At 46.1% G+C, this 21,392-nt stretch overlaps 1 protein-coding gene across 1 annotated transcript in view; it reads right to left on the bottom strand.

Moving 5' to 3' along the window:
- The window catches only part of LOC138671842 (zinc finger protein 420-like), a 79,750-nt gene that overhangs the window by 34,069 nt on the left and 24,289 nt on the right, over positions 1-21,392 (bottom strand). Inside the window, exon 7 of the mRNA XM_069759973.1 lies at positions 16,240-17,338. Coding sequence (XP_069616074.1) covers positions 16,240-17,338 — 1,099 coding nt within the window. The remainder of the gene's footprint in view (positions 1-16,239; positions 17,339-21,392) is intronic.

The raw sequence follows: 21,392 nt of genomic DNA, 5'->3' as shown, positions 1-21,392 counted from the left end.
TCCCAGTTCCCACCACGGGCCGGCTTCCCTACACCTCACAGTACGCTCCCAGTCCCCACCACGGGCCGGCTTCCCTACACCTCACAGTACGCTCCCAGTCCCCACCACAGGCCGGCTTCCCTACACCTCACAGTACGCTCCAAGTTCCCACCATAGGCCGGCTTCCCTACACCTCACAGTACGCTCCCAGTCCCCACCACGGGCCGACTTCCCTACACCTCACAGTACGCTCCCAGTTCCCACCACAGGCCGGCTTCCCTACACCTCACAGTACGCTCCCAGTCCCCACCACGGGCCGGCTTCCCTACACCTCACAGTACGCTCCCAGTTCCCACCACGGGCCGGCTTCCCTACACCTCACAGTACGCTCCCAGTTCCCACCACAGGCCGGCTTCCCTACACCTCACAGTACGCTCCCAGTCCCCACCACAGGCCGGCTTCCCTACACCTCACAGTACGCTCCCAATCCCCACCACAGGCCGACTTCCCTACACCTCACAGTACGCTCCCAGCCCCCACCACGGGCCGACTTCCCTACACCTCACAGTACGCTCCCAGTTCCCACCACGGGCCGGCTTCCCTACACCTCACAGTACGCTCCCAGTCCCCACCACGGGCCGGCTTCCCTACACCTCACAGTACGCTCCCAGTCCCCACCACGGGCCGGCTTCCCTACACCTCACAGTACGCTCCCAGTCCCCACCACGGGCCGGCTTCCCTACACCTCACAGTACGCTCCCAGTCCCCACCACGGGCCGGCTTCCCTACACCTCACAGTACGCTCCCAGTCCCCACCACGGGCCGACTTCCCTACACCTAACAGTATGCTCCCAGTCCCCACCACGGGCCGACTTCCCTACAACCCACAGTACGCTCCCAGTCCCCACCACAGGCCGGCTTCCCTACACCTCACAGTACGCTCCCAGTCCCCACCACAGGCTGGCTTTCCTACACCTCACAGTTCGCTCCCAGTCCCCACCACAGGCCGGCTTCCCTACACCTCACAGTACGCTACCAGTCCCCACCAGAGGCCGGCTTCCCTACACCTCACAGTACGCTCCCAGTCCCCACCACGGGCCGGCTTCCCTACACCTCACAGTACGCTCCCAGTCCCCACCACGGGCCGGCTTCCCTAGACCTCACAGTACGCTCCCAGTCCCCACCACGGGCCGACTTCCCTACACCTCACAGTACGCTCCCAGTCCCCACCACGGGCCGGCTTCCCTACACCTCACAGTTCGCTCCCAGTCCCCACCACAGGCCGGCTTCCCTACACCTCACAGTACGCTCCCAGTCCCCACCACGGGCCGACTTCCCTACAACCCACAGTACGCTCCCAGTCCCCACCACGGACCGACTTCCCTACACCTCACAGTACGCTCCCAGTCCCCACCACGGGCCGACTTCCCTACAACCCACAGTACGCTCCCAGTCCCCACCACGGGCCGGCTTCCCTACACCTCACAGTACGCTCCCAGTCCCCACCACGGGCCGGCTTCCCTACACCTCACAGTTCGCTCCCAGTCCCCACCACAGGCCGGCTTCCCTACACCTCACAGTACGCTCCCAGTCCCCACCACAGGCCGGCTTCCCTACACCTCACAGTACGCTCCCAGTCCCCACCATGCACGTCACCATGTAAACAATGTGTGTGGTGTTACAATTAATAAATGCCTTAATCAAATATTTTTCTTGTTGATCATACCATTACAAAATTCATTTGTTCTCTCCATATGTCTACACAGGGTGCACTCCCCCCCCCCACACACACATTTATAACACCCTTTTTGTGCCAACCATACAGGTCTCTTTTCTGCACTGACAAAAAGACTTGGGGATAAAATATTACCTAAAGTTTCTGGCACGCCAGGGAACACAACGATAGCCATTTTTCAAGATTTTGGCTAAAACCGAATCCTGATAGAGAATGGGCAAAAACTTGTGCATCAGTGCGACAGTGTTCTTATAGTCCACACTATAGGTGGTGGAAAATGTAGGTATATTCTGTGCATTATTTCTGTCTATGCAGTTTTCATCACCAAGTAAGGACTCCCTAGTTCTCTCCTTTACCAAAGAATCCGCCCTTTGGAGCAGCCATTTCTTATAACCCCTACTTTTTAACCTCCTTTCAATCCTTTGATTTTCTCTGGTTAGTGTCTGTTCTGTGGAACACAGTCTTTTAGCCCGCACCAACTCCCTTATGGGCAAATTTCATATCACATGCGGAGGATGACAACTTTCAGCATGCAAAACGGAATTGCCACTTATAGGATTCCTAAATAGGGTGGAGTGAATAATGGCCGACTCTGCATTACCTGTCAGGACAACATCCAGATAGGGAGCCTCTTCCCCATGGACTTCAAAGGTAAATCTAATGTTTTCCCCATTTCTATTTAGATATTCAATAAATTCAGAATAAGGAGTGTGGGGAGGATACATCGATGGAACCACGCCATATAATAATGACATCGTCTATGTATCTCCCCCACCATACCAGATGCTTCAAATATGGATTTGTCAGATTGTGCACAAACTGTCTTTCCCACTGAGCCATATAAATTTTAGCCAAAGAGGGTGAAAAACTTGCCCCCATTGGACAGCCTTGCACCTGTAGATAATATGATGCATCAAACTTGAAGTAATTAGTGACCAGTAAATGCTGGACTGCCATGATAATAAATCTATTAGTATCTGCTGGGTATATGTTGGCCTGAAACAAAATATGGCTGCCACAGCCAATGTATGCGGGATACAGGAGTAGAGAGAGATAACGTCAAACGTTACCCATGAGTAGTCATGCAACCATCTCTGATGTTGGACAACAAATGTTTTGTGTCGTTAATAAACCCTACCATACGATGTACTATCGGCTTCTTATCCAACCATGTAGAAAGTCTCTCATTCAGACTCCCAACTCCAGCAACAATAGGACGGAGAGGAGGAGGACATGGAGCTTTGTGCCTCTTGGGGAGGGCATGAAACACAGGACATACAGGCTTCTCTACATATAGATATTCCGAAGTCTTTTAGAAATAGCCCCTAATACACTCCCTCTCCAAGAACACAGCGCAGCTCCTCTTGCAGCTGGACCACCAGATAGGGGGCGGTAAGTGGCAGTGTCCGACAACATTGACAACATTTCTTTCTGATATAGAGTCTTGTCTAGCACCACCACCACTGACCCCGTCGTTTTGTCTGAAAGAGGTTACCTCTGCAAGATGGCACAAAACCGAGACCTTTTTTCATTACATTAATCTGAGCCTCAGACAGTACACAAGCTGACAGATTTAAGACAGTAAAGTCCCCTTGTTTAATAAGTCCATTTATATGTTCCTCTTCCCTCGCAGAGGATACTGATGATAAACCCTTTCTTCCCCTCCGTCTGCCCCCACGTCGTTTCCCCCTTCTTCCCCATTTTTTGGGGGTTATCATGTAGAGCTTGATCATTGCCCACCTGTGGGACAGAAGCCAATATAGGTACGGAGATAGAAGGAGGTGGAACATACTCCGGGGATGAGAAACTGACCCAAGGAGTACGATGTGTAGTATTCTTAGGGGTACGGTCCAGATTTTTATTATTTTTAAGTATAGATCTGGGTCTCCTTGGAGTTGACTTCCTCCAGGCATATACCATATCGGACTCGTAATCCTGACAATCCCTGGGTAAATTTGGTCTTTTTCATAGTCATGATGGAATTTTCAAGATCGTCAATTTTTTGATGTAAGCGCCTGTTAAAACTATCATATTCTGAATGTTTAGCAAATTTCATTAAAGAAGTCTCAGTCTCCTTGATCAGGCTCTCAAGCCCTTTTTGTTTTGCAGACTCCTCTGAAATAATTAACGACATCAGCTTGATAGAACAATCGCTTAATACAGCATTCCATCTTTTTACAAATGTCTCATTATATACTGTAATAGGTACCTTCTTAAGGCGGAGTCCTCTGGGAACCATATGATGGTCTATATATTTTTCCAGTGTGACTGAGTCCCACCATGCTTTCAGATTTTGAGTGGTGTGTTTTTCCAAGATAAAAGAAAAAAGCTCTGGAATGCTCTGTCCATTCTGATCCAAATCCATAGCAGTAGATTCCTTTGCAAACAAGTCGGCAGCCTTGCGGCGTCGTGATTCACATAATGATAAAAAATTAGAGGTTGTGTTCTCCATATCTCAAACGGATATTCCACTCATACATTTGCAGTGCCCCAGGGTCCTGGTCATTGCAGTAATATCATTCTCCTCTAGAGGGGAGTGATGTTACGTTTGGAGGCAAAGGACAACTGAAATCCAGGTATCACAAACATACAACACATTTCACACTCCAGGCCTTCAGGGGGAGCTATGCTCCTATTTATTAGGGCACTCTTCACACTTAGGTAAAACTGGTTGCCTGGGTAGGAAGTTAGGCAGTTGCTGGCTGAGCTTTGCTCAGGTAGTTGGTCCCTGACAGGGGTGGGATCCTGTCAGAGGCCGAGACAGAAGGACACGGAGCTGCGCCTGCTCTGAGTGCGGCAGCTTCCAGAAAGAGACATTGAAAGAGAACTGTATTGTAGAGAGGGTGAAGAAGTCGTAGCAAAGGAGTGGATACCAGGAGGAGTTCTGCCCTACACAGGCTGCCTCCTTCTGAGGCGCAAGATCCCAGTAGCCGGAACACCGAGGGAGCAACAGTCCTTTATGCCTTGCTCCATAGACCGGTAGGACAGCAAATTTCACGTTACTGATCCGCCCATATACCCAGGAGGCAAGGTGGCACCGCTTAGAGGCTAGGACATGATAGAGTCCCTGTAAAAAGCCTCAAGCCACCGGTCATATGGGTTGTCCTGTCCATCTGGGGGACAGAGAGACATAACATCTGTAACATCTTCAACAGTTGTAAGGACCTTATGAGAGGCTTAGCAGTAAGGTACTACAGCACACCGCACTAGAGGAAGGCTACCGATTTCCACCTGGATAAGGGGACTCTGTATTTGCCTCCAAACCGGCCGGACTCTGTCTGCCCTGTGATCTGTGCTCTGGACTGTGGATGTTGAAGCCTTCAGAAAAAGGTAAAGAGACTGCAACCTTGTGTCCTCGTTCTTCACTGCGCCTCACACCATTCACTATCTACACACTAGGAAGCCCTGGGGACATACTTCACCTGTGGGAAGGTATACCATCTTGCTGCCATAACATCACCCCAGCAGACCCCTTAAAGCAGCGTTGGTCACCCTGACCGAATACCACAGGTGGCGTCATGAACATTCCCTTTAAAGACCTTTCCCCTTTAACTCGGATGTCCCACGGGCCACGGACCGGGTCAGCCACTCTGACATCCCCTGAGAACCGAAGGACCTGGTACCAAGTACCCTTAGCCCTTGGGGGCGATCCAATCTTTTGGCGTCATGAACAGGATCTACTTAAGCCTGAAAATTGGGTCATGTGCGCCTAGAGACTGTGCCTGAATCATGCTTGAACTGTGATTTATTGAAGGACTGTGTATTGCAAAAGACCGCCAAAATTCCAGCAAAACCGCCGCCATTACCGCGCCATGAGGAGCGCTGGAGAAAAAGGGCATGCCATCGTGGGCGTGAACGAACTGAGAAGCGCAAAAAATAATGGCCGCCCAGTCTAAATATCTCTGTACCTTGAGGACGTGTCCGTCAGCAGCCGAGATCCGCCTCCTGATCTTAAATGGTGGGCGGAGACAAAGAAAAAGAAACCGCCCCCGGAGGAGAGAAGACACAAAAGAGCATACACTCAGTTTAAAAAAATCACAGTAATCCGCAAGTGCTAGTAAAAAGATGTAAAAAACAGGGTATTTGGTTGATACGCTTTTTGCAAAAAATGTATACTAAGCTGCTCCACTAAACGTCAAGGTATACCCATATCAGAGCAGTCCTAACTGATGTATGCAATCCCTATCTGATGTATTTAAAAAGCTGATCATCTGTATATTACCTGTGTGAACAGGGTTCAGAGAGGAAAAGTCCATGTGGACATGCTGAGTGGAACAGCTTTGTGCAGATAGCCCAAGAGGAGTGGTGGGTAACTCCCTAGTCTTGTAGACACAAGAGAACAATTATGGAAACATGAACACATGGGCTACTTGCACAGTGAACAAGTCTGTAGGAACATGCTCACACACCACCAAGAATCTTGAAGATACAAAAGAGCATAGTAGAACCAAAAACACTCAGGTTAAAAAAATCACAGTAATCCGCAAGTGCTAGTAAAAAGATGTAAAAAACAGGGTAATTGGTTGATACTTTTTTTTGCAAAAAATGTATACTAAGCTGCTCCACCAAACGTCAAGGTATACCCATATCAGAGCAGTCCTAACTGATGTATGCAATCCCTATCTGATGTATTTAAAAACCTGATCATTTGTATATTACCTGTATGAACAGGGTTCAGAGAGGAAAAGTCCATGTGGACATGCTGAGTGGAACAGCTTTTGTGCAGATAGCCCATGTGTTCCTGTCCCCGGAGGAGAGAGTGGGAAAAAGACCAGGAAGGAGCAGAGATGGCAACCAACGGGCATCCGCAAGAGAACGACCTGATCCAACGCAATCCCCTGCCACCAGGGGAGTACCCAGACCTACCTCGGTTGGAGGATGTGGACCCCTTGTAGCCATCAGAGGGAGAGCTGAACCACTGGTATCTGGACAACGGGGTGGTGACAGCAGAGACAAGGAAGACGTCCCGGAAGAGCCGCGGTCCGGACGACAGCTGATCCCAGTGTCCTCATCGGCAGAGCGGACCGGCACCGGCGGAGACGCATCAGGCACAAGTATGACCAGCTCGGCTCCGGCAACCACTCCTTCCCCAGCCACCAACCATGCTTCAGCGCCTGCTACTACCACCACCACCACTGTCACCCCTACCTGCACCTTTACAAGGACCAGTGTGTACTGTTACCACCACAGAGACTGCAGTAACTACGGAACCGACCGTAATCTGTGTCAAGGAACTGCTAGAACAGAATTCAGTGGGCACACAGACCCCCATCTGGAGTGAGGGAGCCCCATATGTAGCACCTGGTAGCCGCCAGTACCCAAAAGGGCTACCTGCACCAGTGCTACCTCCAGAGTTACAATAAGTGGAATCTGACAAGACTGTATGTAGTTCTCTAACTCTTTTGCTGCTTTTTTCCAAGTTTTAAACCCGTCCAGGGTTATTTCTTAAAGGGGTTCCATGTTAAAGGGATCCTGTGTTTTGCACAAGTTACAAGGTGCCTTAAAGAGCTGCAGAATCATGGACTGTGCATGTAAATCGTTTGCACCCTCTTAAAGGTGCTTTTTACTGGTTTTACAACGGAGGCTTTTACAGAGACTGCCTCCAACAGAGCCTGTTACTAATCTTGTTGTGAGAATTGTTTTGTGTTTCAGACCTGAAGAAAAACCCGTTGGTGTGGCAGAATTCCGGGTCAGGATACACGCCTTGTAGCCCGCCCAAAGCCAACGTTGGGGGTTCGTAACGGGTCCCTCGCATCACGTCACTTATGCTAAACTGACTTGAATCTTGATGTGATTAATTGTTTGCACTACCTCATTGAAAGACTTGAATGTTATTTGAACCCTTAAAGGGAATGTTGAATTGTTGCACTTTGACAGAAAGTTGGTATATTACAGGGTTAGTATAGCGGATAAAGTTAGAAATATTGATTCAGATAGAAATGGGGTTTACATAGTCAATAGTATGTAGGTAGAGATATAGAGAATAATAATAAAATTGAGATTGAGACAAATGATAGGAAATGTTTAATGATGCACTTTTGAATAAACTAAAGGAAAAAGGCAGTGAGCCCGTGGGGGTTGATAGACAGCCCTGCATGTGGGAAAGAATAAAGAAAATGATTGTTTTGCACTTAGAAAAGAATAGGAGTAATAAAATGTATCACTTTGCACTAAGGAGATAGTATACCCGTAGAGGGTACCTGTACTTCATAGTTAGTTAATATATTGTTGCTAAAGTTCTATTTCTAAAAGTAGGCCTACAATGTAATTATGTTTATTATGCAACATTCAAGTGTTCTCACCTCCCACAAAGGGAAGCATTAACTTGTTTTACAACATTTCAAAAATTTGTATATCTTTTGCTAATGTATTGTTGTTTTATTTTCCCAGTCCGGGAGTACTGGATTTAATGGGAGGGGGGGGGGAGGAAGAGTGCAGCGCCCCAGGGTCCTGGTCGTTGCAGTAATATCATTCTCCTCTAGGGGGGAGTGATGTTACGTTTGGAGGCAAAGAAGGACATCTAAAATCCAGGTATCACAAACATACAACACATTTCGCACTCCAGGCCACTTGTTCCTGGCACCGGTGTTCATTTGGATTCCGGTGAGGCACCCCTAATCCCTTTCCCTTGTTGTGAATTCTGTGGTCAAGCTCCCTCCTGTGGTCATGAGTGGTACTTTGGCTGGTTCTGTCCATGGTCTTCCTCTGGTGGATGTGAGTGGGGCTGCGGCTTCTGAGTTTCCTTCCTCAGGTGACGAGGTTAAGTCGTTAGGTGCTGCTCTATTTAACTCCACCTAGTTCTTTGTTCCTTGCCTCCAGTCAATGTTCCAGTATTGGTCTTGCTCTCTCCTGGATCGTTTTTGTGACCTGTCTTCCCTGCATAAGCTAAGTTCTGCTTGTGTTTCTTTTGTTTGCTATTTTTTCTGTCCAGCTTGCTATATTGGTTTGTCTTGCTTGCTGGAAGCTCTGGGACGCAGAGGGAGCACCTCCGTACTGTTAGTCGGTGCGGAGGGTCTTTTTGCGCCCTCTGCGTGGTTGTTTGTAGGTTTTTGTGCTGACCGCAAAGCTATCTTTCCTATCCTCGGTCTATTCAGTAAGTCGGGCCTCACTTTGCTAAAATCTATTTCATCTCTGTGTTTGTATTTTCATCTTTACTCACAGTCATTATATGTGGGGGGCTGCCTTTTCCTTTGGGGAATTTCTCTGAGGCAAGGTAGGCTTATTTTTCTATCTTCAGGGCTAGCTAGTTTCTCAGGCTGTGCCGAGGTGCCTAGGTCTGGTCAGGAGCGCTCCACGGCTACTTCTAGTGTGGTGTGATAGGTTTAGGGATTGCGGTCAGCAGAGTTCCCACGTCTCAGAGCTCGTCCTATGTTATTAGTAACTTTCAGGTCATTTTGTGTGCTCTTAACCACCAGGTCCATTGTGGTTCTAAATCACCAGTTCATAACAGTACTGGAGGCCCAAAGTACTAATGCTTCTCAATAAAGGGAAAAGAGAAGTTCTGAGACCATTTTTTTTTCTCTGCACTGTGTTTTGTCTTTCTTTTCCCCTAGACATTTGGGTGGTTCCGGACACAGGTGTAGTGATGGACATTAAAGGTCTGTCATCTTGTGTGGATCATCTCACTGCAAGAGTACAAAATATTCAAGACTTTGTGGTTCAGAATTCTATGTTAGAACCTAGAATTCCTATTCCTGATTTGTTTTCTGGAGATAGAGCTAAGTTTCTGAGTTTTAAAAATAATTGTAAACTATTTCTGGCTTTGAAACCCCGCTCCTCTGGTGACCCAGTTCAACAAGTAAAGATCATTATTTCTTTATTACGTGGCGACCCTCAAGACTGGGCATTTTCCCTTGCGCCAGGAGATCCTGCATTATGTGATATTGATGCGTTTTTTCTGGCGCTCGGATTGCTTTATGATGAACCTAATTCAGTGGATCAGGCAGAGAAAATCTTGCTGGCTCTGTGTCAGGGTCAGGATGAGGTAGAGATATATTGTCAGAAGTTTAGGAAGTGGTCTGTGCTCACTCAATGGAATGAATGTGCTCTGGCAGCTATTTTCAGAAAGGGTCTCTCTGAAACCCTTAAGGATGTCATGGTGGGATTTCCTATGCCTGCTGGTCTGAATGAGTCTATGTCTTTGGCCATTCAGATCGATCGACGCTTACGTGAGCGTAAAACTGTGCACCATTTGGCGGTATTATCTGAGCATAAACCTGAGCCTATGCAATGTGATAGGACTTTGACCAGAGCTGAACGGCAAGAACACAGACGTCGGAATGGGCTGTGTTTTTACTGTGGTGATTCCACTCATGCTATCTCCGATTGTCCTAAGCGCACCAGGCGTTTCGCTAGGTCTGCCACCATTTGGTACGGTACAGTCGAAATTTCTTTTGTCCGTTACTTTGATCTGCTCTTTATCATCCTATTCTGTCATGGCATTTGTGGATTCAGGCGCTGCCCTGAATTTGATGGACTTGGAGTTTGCTAGGCGCTGTGGGTTTTTCTTGGAGCCCTTGCAGTATCCTATTCCATTGAGAGGAATTGATGCTACGCCTTTGGCCAAGAATAAGCCTCAGTACTGGACCCAACTGACCATGTGCATGGCTCCTGCGCATCAGGAGGATATTCGCTTTTTGGTGTTGCATAATCTGCATGATGTGGTCGTGTTGGGGTTGCCATGGCTACAGGTCCATAACCCAGTATTGGATTGGAAATCTATGTCTGTGTCCAGCTGGGGTTGTCAGGTGGAACATGGTGATGTTCCATTTCTGTCTATTTCATCATCCACCCCTTCTGAGGTCCCAGAGTTCTTGTCGGATTACCGGGATGTATTTGATGAGCCCAAATCCAGTGCCCTACCTCCGCATAGGGATTGCGATTGTGCTATCGATTTGATTCCTGGTAGTAAGTTTCCTAAAGGTCGACTATTTAATTTGTCTGTGCCTGAGCACGTCGCTATGCGGAGTTATGTAAAGGAATCCTTGGAGAAGGGTCATATTCGCCCGTCGTCGTCGCCATTGGGAGCGGGGTTCTTTTTTGTGGCCAAGAAGGATGGTTCGTTGAGACCTTGTATTGATTACCGCCTTCTTAATAAAATCACAGTCAAATTTCAGTACCCCTTGCCGCTGCTGTCTGATTTGTTTGCTCGGATTAAGGGGGCTAGTTGGTTCACCAAGATAGATCTTCGTGGTGCGTATAATCTTGTGCGTATTAAACAGGGCGATGAATGGAAAACAGCATTTAATACGCCCGAGGGCCATTTTGAGTACCTGGTTATGCCATTCGGGCTTTCCAATGCTCCATCAGTATTTCAGTCCTTTATGCATGACATCTTCCGAGAGTACCTGGATAAATTCCTGATTGTATACTTGGATGATATTTTGGTCTTCTCGGATGTTTGGGAGTCTCACGTGAAGCAGGTTAGAATAGTGTTCCAGGTCCTGCGTGCGAATTCTTTGTTTGTGAAGGGGTCAAAGTGTCTCTTTGGTGTTCAGAAGGTTTCATTTTTGGGTTTCATTTTTTCCCCTTCTACTATCGAGATGGACCCTGTTAAAGTTCAGGCCATTTATGATTGGACTCAGCCGACATCTCTGAAGAGTCTGCAAAAGTTCCTGGGCTTTGCTAATTTTTATTGTCGCTTCATCAATAATTTTTCTAGTATTGCTAAACCATTGACTGATTTAACCAAGAAGGGTGCTGATGTGGTCAATTGGTCTTCTGCTGCTGTGGAAGCTTTTCAGGAGTTGAAGCGTCGTTTTTCTTCTGCCCCTGTGTTGTGCCAGCCAGATGTTTCGCTCCCGTTCCAGGTCGAGGTTGATGCTTCTGAGATTGGAGCAGGGGCTGTTTTGTCACAAAGAAGTTCTGATGGCTCGGTGATGAAACCATGTGCCTTCTTTTCCAGGAAGTTTTCGCCTGCTGAGCGTAATTATGATGTTGGCAATCGAGAGTTGCTGGCCATAAAGTGGGCATTCAAGAAGTGGCGTCATTGGCTTGAAGGAGCTAAGCATCGCGTGGCGGTCTTGACTGATCACAAGAACTTGACTTATCTCGAGTCTGCCAAACGGTTGAATCCTAGACAGGCTCGTTGGTCGCTGTTTTTCTCCCGTTTTGACTTTGTGGTTTCGTACCTTCCGGGCTCTAAGAATGTGAAGGCGGATGCCCTGTCTAGGAGTTTTGTGCCCGACTCCCCGGGTTTGCCTGAGCCGGCGGGTATTCTCAAAGAGGGGGTAATTTTGTCTGCCATCTCCCCTGATTTGCGGCGGGTGCTGCAAAAATTTCAGGCTAATAGACCTGACCGTTGCCCAGCGGAGAAACTGTTTGTCCCTGATAAATGGACGAGTAGAGTTATCTCTGAGGTTCATTGTTCGGTGTTGGCTGGTCATCCTGGGATCTTTGGTACCAGAGATTTGGTGGCTAGATCCTTTTGGTGGCCGTCTCTGTCGCAGGATGTGCGTTCGTTTGTGCAGTCCTGTGGGACTTGTGCTCGGGCTAAGCCCTGCTGTTCTCGTGCCAGTGGGTTGCTTTTGCCCTTGCCGGTCCCGAAGAGGCCCTGGACACATATCTCTATGGATTTCATTTTGGATCTCCCTGTCTCTCAAAAGATGTCGGTCATTTGGGTGGTTTGTGACCGCTTCTCTAAGATGGTCCATTTGGTACCCTTGTCTAAATTGCCTTCCTCCTCTGATTTGGTGCCATTGTTTTTCCAGCATGTGGTTCGTTTACATGGCATTCCGGAGAACATCGTTTCTGACAGAGGTTCCCAGTTTGTTTCGAGGTTTTGGCGAGCCTTTTGTGCTAGGATGGGCATTGATTTGTCTTTTTCCTCGGCTTTCCATCCTCAGACAAATGGCCAAACTGAACGAACCAATCAGACCTTGGAAACATATCTGAGATGCTTTGTTTCTGCTGATCAGGATGATTGGGTGTCCTTTTTGCCTTTGGCTGAGTTCGCCCTTAATAATCGGGCCAGCTCGGCTACTTTGGTTTCGCCGTTTTTCTGCAATTCTGGTTTCCATCCTCGTTTCTCTTCAGGGCAGGTTGAGTCTTCGGACTGTCCTGGTGTGGATACTGTGGTGGATAGGTTGCAGCAGATTTGGACTCATGTAGTGGACAATTTGACATTGTCCCAGGAGAAGGCTCAACGTTTCGCTAACCGCAGGCGCTGTGTGGGTCCCCGACTTCGTGTTGGGGATTTGGTTTGGTTGTCATCTCGTCATATTCCTATGAAAGTTTCCTCTCCTAAGTTTAAGCCTCGTTTCATTGGTCCGTATAGGATTTCTGAGGTTCTTAATCCTGTGTCGTTTCGTTTGACCCTTCCAGCTTCTTTTTCCATCCATAATGTATTCCATAGGTCATTGTTGCGGAGATATGTGGCACCTGTGGTTGCATCCGTTGATCCTCCTGCCCCGGTTTTGGTTGAGGGGGAGTTGGAGTATGTGGTGGAGAAGATTTTGGATTCTCGTATTTCGAGACGGAAACTCCAGTACCTGGTTAAGTGGAAGGGTTATGGTCAGGAAGATAATTCCTGGGTCTTTGCCTCTGATGTTCATGCTGCCGATCTGGTTCGTGCCTTTCATTTGGCCCATCCTGGTCGGCCTGGGGGCTCTGGTGAGGGTTCGGTGACCCCTCCTGAAGGGGGGGTACTGTTGTGAATTCTGTGGTCAAGCTCCCTCCTGTGGTCATGAGTGGTACTTCGGCTGGTTCTGTCCATGGTCTTCCTCTGGTGGATGTGAGTGGGGCTGCGGCTTCTGAGTTTCCTTCCTCAGGTGACGAGGTTAAGTCGTTAGGTGCTGCTCTATTTAACTCCACCTAGTTCTTTGTTCCTTGCCTCCAGTCAATGTTCCAGTATTGGTCTTGCTCTCTCCTGGATCGTTCTTGTGACCTGTCTTCCCTGCATAAGCTAAGTTCTGCTTGTGTTTCTTTTGTTTGCTATTTTTTCTGTCCAGCTTGCTATATTGGTTTGTCTTGCTTGCTGGAAGCTCTGGGACGCAGAGGGAGCACCTCCGTACCGTTAGTCGGTGTGGAGGGTCTTTTTGCGCCCTCTGTGTGGTTGTTTGTAGGTTTTTGTGCTGACCGCAAAGCTATCTTTCCTATCCTCGGTCTATTCAGTAAGTCGGGCCTCACTTTGCTAAAATCTATTTCATCTCTGTGTTTGTATTTTCATCTTTACTCACAGTCATTATATGTGGGGGGCTGCCTTTTCCATTGAGGAATTTCTCTGAGGCAAGGTAGGCTTATTTTTCTATCTTCAGGGCTAGCTAGTTTCTCAGGCTGTGCCGAGGCGCCTAGGTCTGGTCAGGAGCGCTCCACGGCTACTTCTAGTGTGGTGTGATAGGATTAGGGATTGCGGTCAGCAGAGTTCCCACGTCTCAGAGCTCGTCCTATGTTATTAGTAACTTTCAGGTCATTTTGTGTGCTCTTAACCACCAGGTCCATTGTGGTTCTAAATCACCAGTTCAGAACATTCCCTGCTCCCTGTATGACGTTGGACTGATACTGGAAGAGTGCTCCCGGACGCTTATATTCAGGTTGTATTGGATATTATTGTAGCAGATGCTCAGCTGTGATGCACAACACACAGGCTAATCCACAGAGTTGTTATATTGAGTCAGTGGGAAAATCTCTCACAAACTTATTTTGTGTTGATAAGCAGGCGATAATCTGAGTAGGCGTCGTGAGTTCTGGTCGGCTTCACATTTGATTTTGTAATGAATGTAAACCAATCATGTTAAGTAACAGGTGTACATGGTTTTACTTAATGGAATGGTATATAAGGATGTTTTTATGTATTGTTCATATGCCTATGATTAAGAACTTTGTTGGAAATGCGTCAGGCGTGTAGGGGCTGCGTCCCCACATGATGTTTTTTTCTTAACATGAGAATAAAGTACTGAAGATTTTATGAAGAGACGCCTGGTGCTGGAACTTTTTCTTTTCCTTTTTGCTGTTGCTATTGAATGGTATCCAGCCACTTGTTCCTGGCACCGGTGTTCATTTGGATTCCGGTGAGGCACCACTAATCCCTTTCCCTGCTCCCTGTATGATGTTGGTATAATACCCCACCCCCACAGTTAATTCCTCAACAGTAGCCTTAGCACTCACATTATGGTGATGCCACAGTACAGACAGCAAAGAAGCCACTGCAGTGCCCCCAACACATCACGATGCCCCCATAGTACCCCCACATAGTATTATGTCCTCACAGTTCCCTCACATTGTGAGGTGCCCAGTGAATACAACATAGTATGATGCACCCACAGCTTTCCACACAGTATGATGGCCCCACATGCAGTATGATTACCACCCAGTCCACTTTCACAGTATGATGCTTTCACAATTCCACCTTTGTGTGTCTGAAGGCAAAAAATTAGTGTATGTCCAATCTAGAGCAGGGGGATGAGGAGCTGTTAGTATTTGATGGACAGCTCCGCTGCCCAATCGGATGCTGGAGTGTTCTGTGCTGTCAGTGTCTTGAATGACAGTTTAGCCGACCAATTGAAGTTAGGATGTTGCCTGAGCTTCATCCATGTGTCTCCTGTTCAGATAATTACATGGATATTAAGTCAGCTCTCTACCTCAGACTAGTGCCAATTGTAGCTTCTTGCTCACAGGTGTACGTTTGCCCTGTTTCTCTGTGCTCTGATCTACTGCTGCCTGACCTAGGACCATCCTCTGACCATCCGTTTGCTTTGACCCTTTGCTTGATCCGCTATGTTCCTGGTATTTTGACCCCTGGAGCATGACCAGACTATTCTTTTGTCTCACCCCTCTGTCTATGATGTACCCTCCTGGCTTCTGACATGGGATCTTTTGATTACCCAGCATCGCAGCGTTTTCAAGAGTATTGACTAGTGTCTGCCCCCACAGTCACACCATACAAAATGATGGCCTTCTCCATAGTATGATGGCCGCACGTAAAGTATGAGGGGCCTCATGGTCCCATCATACAATCCTCACACAGTATGATGCCCCCACAGTTGCTTCACACAGTATGATGACCCCTACAGCCATCCACACAGTATGATAGCCCTGACATAGCATGATCACCCTCACAGAACCCTCCCTATAGACACAGTATAATGCAGTCACTCAGTATAATCACCTCCACAGTCCCCCACACATTATTATAGCCCCCACAGTTTTTCCACACAAATTAATCACCTCACGTTTCTCTCACAAACAGTTAATGGTCCCACAGCTCCCCATACTTTATGATGTCCCACATCCTCCCACACACTACGATGACTTCCACAGTATATCCCCACAAACAGAATGACAGCCCCATACGAGAACTCATTAATAAAAATAAAAAATAAAAACACAAAAAACAAACACTTAGGCTCCGACAGGGTTAAGTTATCAATGATGACTTGCGACATTAACACACAACAGGTATCTCTGAAATGAAACAAAAACTTAGTGATATTTTTCTGTATTGCAGCACGACATTTAAGTTCTACATCAGAAAGCTTCCTGAGACAACAGGTCCTACAACAGAGCCATACACCTGCCAAATTTCCTACAAGGTTAAAATGTTTTCTCTCTTCTGTAACTTTTCATGTGAAACAAGATGTGGTTTATGTTGAAAACATTTTCCACATTCTGGACATGAACAATGTTTTTCCTTTTTGTGAATTTGGAGATGTTGATAAAGCATCGCTTTCTGACCAAAACATTTCTTACATTCTGCACATGAAAATGGCTTTTCCCCTGTGTGAATTCTCAGATGTTGAAGAAGAATGGCTTTATGACTAAAACATTTTCCACATTCTGAGCATGAAAACGGTTTCTCCCCTGTGTGAATTTTTACATGTTCATTAAGACTTGATTTCTGACTAAAACACTTATCACATTCAGGACATGAATATGGCTTCTGCCCTGTGTGAACTCTCTGATGTATCTCAAGAGCTTCTTTACGCATATAGCATTTTCCACATATTACACATGAAAATGACTTCTCCCCAATGTGACTTTTCTCGTGTCTCGTCAGCCGATCTTTAACAAAAAAGCTTTTCCCACATTCAGAGCAAGAAAATGGCTTCTCCCCTGTGTGAATTCTTTGATGGTTTTTAAGACTTGTTTTCTGTACAAAAGTTTTTCCACATTCGGGACATGAATAAGGCCTCTCACCTGTGTGTGTCCTCTGATGTTTATCAAGATCTGATTTACTCTTGAAACATTTTTCACATTCTGAACATGAAAATGGCTTCTTCCTTGTGTGAGTTCTCAAATGTTCTGTAACTTGTGATCTATAAGCAAAACACTTCCCACATGTAATACAACAAAATGGCTTCTCTGCTTTGTGAATTCTCTGATGTCCAACAAGATCTGATTTCCGGATAAAGCATTTCCCACATTCTGAACATGAAAATGGCTTCTCCCCTGTGTGTCTTCTCAAGTGTACAATGAGAATGGATTTCTTTTTAAAACACCTCATACACTCTGTACAAGAATAGGGACCATCATCTTTGTAATGATTAGATTTCTCTTCCCCACATTCAGACAATGCCAATCTGTTTTCAAGTCTAAGTGCAGCGTAACTGTTTGCAATCTGTGAATCTGCTACTTCATTATAGGGAGACAAAAGGAGATTTTTATAGGACATTCTCATACTGTCTTCACCTGAAAAAAGAAGAAAAAATCTAATTCAGAATTATTTTAATATACTTATCTATTATATTATTAATATATGTATCTCAATTATATCAGTGACATTTTACATTATGGTTGCTCCTAGTGTAAGATGCCCAGTGTTGAGAGCCATCTGTAAAGCTGTCCCAGTACTCATACTCAGTGGTGTAACTTGAGTCCAATGTGCTCAAGTGCAAAATGTGGACCTTCCCCATCCTGCATGTTGGTCATATGCATGGGCCCTTGTGGTATTCTAACTCCTATAGGAATATACACGCTGCCCCCACCCCTCGCCCCCATTATCTAGTAATATCCCCCACCCTGGCACATACGTCACTGTTCTTTGACAGCTTAAAAAAACAACTATTCTACTCAACTTCCCCAGCTGACGTCAATGTGCAAGCAACAGGGAGCACATGATATCACTGCCAGGTGCTGTCAATAACTAGCATGCCTTATCAGCTGCCGGCCTCTAATTGGCCAGCAGTGTGTATCGCGGTGCAGGGACCCGACGGGTCTCTGTGCTGCAATGAATATCAGCTGGATGTGCATTCACATCCTGTCAATCCATGTATTCTGTGATTGTGCTCGCCTCTCCTATTGTCTCTCCCGGAGTATTGCTTACAGTAGCTCGTCATGTGCCAAGGTATCACATATCTATGATGATGATACTACTTTATGCACTCCATTTGCGACATGATGCTTATTAGATCATAAAATCCTAGCATATTAAGAGTTGGAAGGAACCTCTAGGGTCATCGTGTCCAACCCCCTGCTCAATGCAGGATTCACTAACCCATCTCAGATAGATATCTGTCCAGCCTCTGGGTGAAGTCTTCCATTGAAGGAGAACTCACCACCTCTCGTGGCCGCTTGTCTCACTCATTGATCACCCTCATTGTCAAATAGTGTTTTCTAATATATAATCTACCGTATATACTCGAGTATAAGCCGAGATTTTCAGCCCATTTTTGGGGGCTGAAAGTCCCCCTCTCGGCTTATACTCAAGTTATACCCAGGGTTCGGCAAGGGAGGGGGAGCGGGGGCTGTGTAATACTCACCTGCTCCTGGCGCGGTCCCTGCACGTCCCTGGTTCTTCCAGCGCCTCAGCTTCTTCCTGTACTGAGCGGTCACATGGTACCGCTCATTACAGTAATGAATATGCAGCTCCACTTCCCATAGGGGTGGAGCCGCATATTCATTACTGTAATGAGGGGTACCATGAGACCGCTCAATACAGGAAGAAGATGTGGCGCCGGGGAACCAGGGACATCGTGCCAGGAGCAGGTGAGTATAATGGGGAGGGAGAGCGCAGCGCTGCGCGATATTCACCTCTCCTCGTTCCAGCCGCCGCTCCGTCTTCAGCATCTTCTGCAGTGACACTCAGGTCAGAGGGCGCGGTGACGTGGTTAGTGCGCGCCCTCGGCCTGAACGTCAGTGCAGAAGACGCTGAAGACGGAGCGGCGGCCGGAAAGGTGAATATTTAAAGTGCTGGGGGCCTGAGCGACGAGAGGTGAGTATGTGACTTTTTTTTATTGCAGCAACAGCAAATGAGGCAAGTGTCTGTATGGAGCATCTTATGGGGCCACAATTAACGTTTGTGCAGCACTATATGGGTTAAATATCTCTATGGAGCATCTTATGGGGCCGTAATCAACATTTGTGCAGCATTATATTGGGCAAATGTGTCTATGGAGCATCTTATGGGGCCATTATTAACCTTTATGCAGGATTATATGGAGCATATTTTAATATGGAGCATCTTATGGGGCCCATCATAAATTTTATGGAGCATTATATGGGGCGTATTTTGTATGGAGCATCTTAAGGGGCCCATCATGAACTGTATGGAGCATTATATGGGGCTCCTGATTCAACATGGATATTCAAAAACACTTAACCTACTGATGTCTCAATTAATTTTACTTTTATTGGTATCTGTTTTTACTTTTGAAATTTACCAGTAGCTACTGCATTTCCCACCCTAGGCTTATACTCGAGTCATTATGTTTTCCCAGTTTTTTGTGGGAAAATTAGGGGGGTCATCTTATACTCGGGTCGGCTTATACTCGAGTCTATACGGTATATCGTCTCCGTTTCATTCCATTGCTTCTCGTGTTTCCATGTGTAAATAATAGGATGATCCCTCTACACTGTGACAGCCCCTCAGATATTTGTAGACAGCTATTAAGTCTCCTCTTAGCCTTCCTTTTTGCAAGCTAAACATTCCCAGATCCTTTATCTGTTCCTCGTAGGACATAGTTTGCATTCTGCTCACAATCGTGGTAGCTCTTCTTTGAACTTGCTTTGTCCTATATGTATTAACAACACCTAGGATTTAATTCAGTTTGTAGGTGCCAGGTTGTGTTTACCTTAAAACATTTGTAGGTGTTAATTATAGATTTAGTCAATCCATACTCCGTGAGACATTCTATGTATATAGCTTCATATGTCATTTATCTTATATGTCACTTGTACAGTTTTTATTGTCATGCCCTAATTATGTGCATATTTATATCTTTTGGGGCAGCATTGTTCCTTTGGGGGTTACGGTGTCTCTCTTATCAGGAATTTATTGATTCCGTTGTGGATGATTTTCCATAATCATCTTGATATATGTTCATCTTTTACAAATCTCTCAACCCTTATGTAATACGTTTTATAGCTATTCAATAAGCTTGATATTACTGTTTCACTATTATCAGTTGGTCTTATGTCTTTTTCGATTGGGTATATTATTTATTCTTACTCCATCAAATACACAATTTTTGGGGGTTTTCTATTCGTGTCATAGAAAATATTAAAATCAAGAACACATCTCCAGGGAGGGGGCACTCAGTCACCACCCTCCTCTCTCACACAGACTCTCTCAAAGAGACAGAACTTGCAATCTAAGAGCCTCCTTGAAGTAGGACCACATGTTGTCATAGGGAAGTGAGGAAATTACATATGGCTGGGAAGTGGTAAAACTAATTAAAACTCCTTTTGGAAACCCATACTCCTTAGTGTGGACAGGTAACTAAGACTAGTATATTTGCTGGGAATGGATATGAGGTCTGGGGTATATTTGTTTGATTAAGGGAGGTTCAGTGGGTTCTTCTGCATGATGAGCTGCTAGGATGAAAATACTTCCCCAAGACTTTGTATCTCCAATGTGCAGTTACGAATATTTGAGATCGTATAGATCCGATATTGATGGGACATACATTTTGAACTTCAGGACCAATAGGGGAAGAATATGGATAATTTTTCATAACTGTGAAAAATGCTTATAATTCCCAAATCAATTGTGGCCAGATTGCTGACGATAAACATGCCGTGTTTTCTATCTACGAAAAGGTAAAATCCTGATAAAATATATGATGGTGATATCTAATGCCTGTGATCATCAGGAGTGAAGATATTGTGACTGTTGGGAATATCGTAATTTTCTGAAACTAAAGCATCATCCCATGACCAGCCCTGTTATAAGTCCTCAAGGGGAGGTGTGTGGGTGTAACTTAGGTGCTGATAAAAGATCAAGGCAAATTATGATCTGGGTTCCATGCAGAGAGATACATGTCAGTGTAAGCATGATCCACGTTCACTGGACGTTTCCAATGGAAGTGCTTTCCTTTGCTAATCTCTGACCATCGGTTAGTAAGTTTCTTTCGGAAATCCTGTTTATTTTATGCAATTGTATATGCTGTATTGTTTGTCCCGTTTGCCTATCATACTGGATTAAATATAAAATGTAAAAGTTCTGCTCCTTTTGTTCTGTAAACCACACTCCTGAAAGCAATACACTACAAGAACCCAGACGTCCGATCAGCCTGTAAAAAAAAATTGATGGTAGTAGCGAGTAGTTCTTGGATTATCATAGAGTCAGCAGTGACCGTATCGAGGTTTATATATATATTCCATGCGTTGGAATCGGAGGTGGTTATACCGTACACTCACTGTTAGTTCTCCAATAACCGGCCTAGTAGTGGAAACAACCTGCAGTCTCATCCACTGGTCATTGGTCAATTGTGTAATTGTCCTGAAGATAGGGGGCAGCAGAGGG

The sequence above is a fragment of the Ranitomeya imitator genome, chromosome 3 (genome assembly GCF_032444005.1).
Source record: "Ranitomeya imitator isolate aRanImi1 chromosome 3, aRanImi1.pri, whole genome shotgun sequence".
NCBI classification, from domain to species: domain Eukaryota; kingdom Metazoa; phylum Chordata; class Amphibia; order Anura; family Dendrobatidae; genus Ranitomeya; species Ranitomeya imitator.
The sequence above is the reverse complement of the archived record's forward strand: the minus strand, read 5'-3'. Positions and strand labels throughout refer to the sequence as shown.